Source organism: Triticum dicoccoides, chromosome 1A (assembly GCF_002162155.2).
Source record: "Triticum dicoccoides isolate Atlit2015 ecotype Zavitan chromosome 1A, WEW_v2.0, whole genome shotgun sequence".
In the NCBI taxonomy this organism is placed as follows: domain Eukaryota; kingdom Viridiplantae; phylum Streptophyta; class Magnoliopsida; order Poales; family Poaceae; genus Triticum; species Triticum dicoccoides.
In genome coordinates, this window is record NC_041380.1 from 452,213,537 (window position 1) to 452,218,574 (window position 5,038).

Consider the following 5,038-nt stretch of genomic DNA (forward strand, 5'->3'; position numbering starts at 1 on the left):
CCAGTCGACCGCCTCCGGGCTCCGAGACATAGGGCTATTAGTTCCTCCGAGAAGGGCCTGAACTCGTAAACCTTGCGTGCTTACAACTTCTCCACAGCTAAGATCTTGCCTCTCCATACTTACCCCCCTACACTATTGTCAGACTTAGAACCACGACAGAGCCTGTTGATGTGGCATCCACAACTATTGCCATCTGCCTGGTGGAAATGTAAAATGCCACGCGATTTTTATTCTGTTTTAAATAATATAGAGTAGACAGACATGACAGCAATGTAGGGAAAGAAATAATGACACCGTCAAAGATAAAGCCTAATTCCCTTTCAGTGAACGCATAAAAGAAATGGAGTATAGAAACAAGGGTCAGGCGGAAAAAAATCTAGTTCTTTACCAGAATCATCACCACCGTTAAGAGGTTGGACTCGCAACGAGAAGCGGCAGCAAGCGGGATGCCAATGCCAATTGCCCTTCCAGCTGTGGCTGTGTGTATGCCACCGTACATGCACATTGGTGCCAGGGATAGAGAGACAAAGGTCAGCAGCGAAAGAGAGAAGTGCAGCGGCGGCCACATGCATGGGGGCAAGATGAGTACTTCATCTGTCCAGGTTTATTAGTCCCCTTGTGTTTTGAATCAAATTTTGAACATACATTTAACTAATAAAACATAAGTTATATTTAACAAAATAGTACCATTGGAAACTACTTTCAAATACAAAACCAACAATATAGTATTCTTGACATATCACTTATATTTTGCTAGTCAAATATCTGATCAAACTTTGACCCAAAATAAAATGAGGACTAATAAAACTGGACGGAGGGAATGGACAGAAGGGTTGACCAAAAGAGAAAAAGGTAAGGGAGGTGAGGGATCAAAGGAGGCAAACAGACGCGTGGCAAAGGTGCAGAAGGAGAAAGGTCACCGAAATTGCCTTCCATCTGATGCACCATCTTCTCAGGTGCTTGCGCAGTTGCACAAGTGAATCAAATGGTCGTTACATAACCCAGGTGATTAGGCGCACCGGAGTGCTTCCTTGGAGTAGTAAATGGCTGCAAGCCTGCAACTGGTTAGCTTCAAAACTTGGAGAATTTATATGGAGAACAATGGCTCGAGGCAGTTTGGAAATTAGATATACCATCCATTGGACAAATGCTACATTTTATTATCATAAACATTCTCAGCTACAGTACAGACCAACTTATTCCAACCAAAGCTCTGAAAGTAGGAAGCAGGCGTCAACAGACTAACTACTTTATCAGAGAAACTGGGGGAGATCCCTCTTTGATTCAAATAAAACACAACTGTGCGCTTTTACTTCATAAGATGAATATCCTAGCACTTGGTGTACTTTCAGATTAGACTCGGCTGTAAAGAAACCTGGAAGCGCAAGTGATGTATCAACCAAACGTAGCCACACAGATCCTTCTGCAGGAGCAGGTAATGTAGCACTTGCTGATTCCTCATTTGCATTGAAACATATGTACAAGTCACCTTTGGTTAACTCTGGTGTATTAACATCATTTTCTGCGATTATATGCATGCAAAGAAACTTGCTAGTAGGATCCTCCCATCGTGGTTCAGATAGATTGTTCCCATGCCAACTTATGTTTTCCAGTTTGAGGAATTCTCTTCTCTGAAAAATGTCCCCTCGCCGACTCCTGAGTGCAGCTAGAAATGAAATGAATCCAGTAACTTCCTTAACAAAACTGGTCTTCAAGGCCTTCCAGTTTAGAGGAACTCTATCCTTGTATGATGTCGAACCAGCAGAGGAGTGCCCGCATTCATCTCCCATGTTCAGGATTGGAATACCAAGTGAAACAAAGAGAATAAATATGAAATTCCTTATCTGCCTTAGCCTCTTCTGAAGAACTACACTGTCCTCCGACGGTCCTTCTTCACCACAATTCCAGCTCGACTCAGAAGCAAGATCCCCATTGCTGAAACTCACCAAATCAACAAGAGTAAGCCCTGAATTCCTGGATACATAATTGAAAGAAAATGCCGGGCCTCTGTTGGAAAATAGGTCCCCGCTACCACACAAACGCGTAGCAAGATCACTAATAAGAGCTTCTCCCTTCAAAAAATTGCGCACATCAATGGAGAACCTTGTGTTCATCTCAGCCCATCTTTTCCAGTGAGGGAATGGAAACTGCACGTTAGATATGCCGAGTGGAGACCAAGGATCTGCAATGATCTTTGTCTTGGAAAGAACCGGGTCGAAAGCAATAGATTCAAGAAGGGGCGGTCGAGAAAGATATTCACCACGTGGACCCCTGACCAGGAAAGGGGCATTGATGAAGCAAAACCCATCAACATGGAAATCAATCACCCAATGGCGGAGGCTGTCCAAAATCAGATTCTGAGTCACTGGAGAATTGCAATTCAGTATACCCGATTTGCATCCAGCAATCTCATCAGCAATGTAATACGAGGAATTGTCAATGCCACTGATCGATATCATCTGACCATCTGCTTCTCCTTCAGCAGTATGTGTAAAAACAACCTCCAAGAGGACCTCTATTCCATTTCTGTGCATTGCCTTGACCATATCCTTCATAGCCGTGATAGCTGAAGCACTGGAGCCTTCACCACCATACGAGTCCATTGGTGAAAAGAAATGGTACGGGAAGTAAGGGCCCTTCACCTGATCGAATTGGAACACTGGTTCCAGCAAAACGGCATTGACACCGAGACTCCTAAAGTGCTCTATCTTTGCAGTCACCCCGGAGAAAGTACCGGCAACATTGTCCGGCAGACCGCTCGACTTGTCCTTGGTGAACAAGGCCACATTTGCCCGGTACACCACCAGCTTCTCCAATGGCAAGCATGGGCGCTTGTCCCTGCCCCAATTGTAGCTCGGTGGAATCGCCAACGATCCTAGGCAACTCATAGACGGCGCAGTGACCCCCTTCACATGAAGGGGATTGGCAGCAACCAGGTCACCGATCAACTTGGCATACGGATCCAACAATGGGTGGCCCATGCCGAACAGCCCGCACCGGAAGCCGTAGCTGCCGTACCCCTCCACGCTCTCCAGCGAGACGTGCCAGACGTGGCCCGTCCGGTTGACGTAGGGGTCGAGCTCGATCTCAAGAGCGGGCTTGCCGCCGCCGCCGCCGCAACGGCCGTAGAGGCAGAGCACGACGCCCTTGGCGCTCCTGCTGTAGAGGGCGAAGTTGGCGGCCCCGCCCTCCGAGAGGGACAGGCCGAGCGGCGCGGGGCTGCCCGGCCCGACGCCTACCGGCACGCAGAAGGGCGTGCTGCGGTGGGTCCGTATCTCGGCGCCCTCGCCGTCCGTGAGCAGGAACGAGAGGCTGAACGGCGCGGGGGCCGCGCGGAAGGAGAGCTCGGCCGCGGGGCAGGCGCCGTCCAGCGGGACGGCCTCGGCGGAGCCCGCGGGTCGGAGCACCAGCCCGCCCCCCCGCCGGGGCGCGCCCGGGAGGGGCGGGACCTCGACACCGACCGTGTACCCGCCGCCCTCCCCCGCGGCGACGGCCACGTCCACGACGCCGTCGTCGTCGGTGCGGAAGCGGTAGCACGAGCGCCCGGCGCGGGGGGTCTGGGCGGCGCGCGGGGCCGGGCGACGGGGTGGCAGGATGCCGCGCGTGGAGGCGGGCGGCGCGAGGAGGGAGGCCATGGGGGCCTGCGCGGCGCGATCAGCCGTCGGGGAATTGCGTCGAGCAGTGGGCGGGCATGGGGGACTGTGCGGGTTTACTTGTGACTGTGAGCGAGTGAGGGCGGGGCAGCACGAGGGTTGTGGGGTGGAGTGGGGGCTGGAGGAGGAGCAGGAGCACGTGGAGGTGGAGGAGGATCGGGACGGACGGCTCGCATCGGACCGCCGTTGATTGCTTTTTTGCTGGTTGGATTGGAAAAGCGACATGCGTGCTTTTGTTATCTTGCGTACGTGCGGTGCACGCCGGTGATGCCAGCCACTGCCGCTGTCTGGTGAACAGTTCATTGCGTGCGAGCAAGAGGCCCGCGTGTCGACTCAGCGAGTGCACGATGGGTTTGTGCACGCCATCGTATGAAAAAGGTTGGTATAGGTTAAAAAAATCAAAAGACTTCCGATATTTGTTAGATTTATTACTAGGAGGTTTTGACACGATCATATTACTTCAGTTTTGCTATTACTTTTGTGTAATTTCTCCGCAACTTCTACCTCACGTGAATTAGATCCTAGGTCCGCCCCTGCTTGAGAAACAAGTGGATAGAACTCTCTCCTCCCCCGCTCCCCCTCCCCGCTTCCGTGCCGGCAGCCACTCCGGCCCCGGCGTCCACCTCCCTCGCGCCGGCAACCACTCCCCCTCCCCCCGCGACCCTTTTGCCTCGATCATGGCCTTTGACCCCTCCAGCCTGTGTTCGATCTCCTCCAGGTTGCAGTCAGTGGTGTCCGGTCTTGGTCTCTCCGAATCGTTGGGCTCTGCTGGTTCCTTCGCGGGCGCGCATCCTTCTGCCGGCGTGGAGGCCCCGGATCCGGCTGCGGGCACGGCCACGACGGTGCCTTGGAGAAGGCCAGGCCCCTCGCACAAGGCGCTCTGGCGTCGCCGAAAGTGGGAGCTCCGGCAGAGGCAGCTTGCAGCGGAGGAGCGGCCTAGGTTTTGCTCGCCTTCGTCTTCACAGGAGAGGGGAGAAATCCAGTCGGATTTGTTTGGGCTCTGCTTCAAGTGCTTTAGGGAAGGGCATCGCATGGAAGACCACACCTTTAAGCCACTATGCTTTCGTTGTGGGCTTGAAGGGCACATCTGATCAGAGTGTTCGCGTCCCAGGAGCCCACGGCCGGAGGAGGAGCTCCGACATGACGCCATGGCCAACATGGCGCGGCCTGATCAGCAGCTGCCGCCAATAGGACTAGCGCGCAGGCTGTCGCCGGTGACTCGGCAGGTCTCCCCCTAGGGGCGGCCCTCGTCAGTCGCGGTTGACACCGTACCTGCGGGGTTTTGGCTGGCGCTGCCGGCTGCGGCCGCGGCCGCGGCGGCCATGGACGTCTGTGTCATTTCGCGGACTCGGGAGATGGATGACATGGAGCGACGCCTCAGGATG

General features: G+C 53.7%; 1 protein-coding gene across 1 annotated transcript; it reads right to left on the reverse strand.

Moving 5' to 3' along the window:
- Nucleotides 1–1,115: 1,115 nt before the first annotated feature.
- Nucleotides 1,116–3,759, reverse strand: LOC119278197 (isoamylase 2, chloroplastic-like). The gene has a single exon (XM_037559553.1). The coding sequence runs from the start codon at nt 3,633–3,635 to the stop codon at nt 1,254–1,256; it is 2,382 nt and encodes a 793-aa protein (XP_037415450.1). The 5' UTR covers nt 3,636–3,759; the 3' UTR covers nt 1,116–1,253.
- Between the last annotated feature and the right edge of the window lie 1,279 nt (nt 3,760–5,038).

Coding starts and splice junctions, on each gene's coding strand:
- LOC119278197 (XM_037559553.1), bottom strand. CDS start 3,635: ATGGCCTCCCTCCTCGCGCCGCCCGCCTCCACGCGCGGCATCCTGCCA.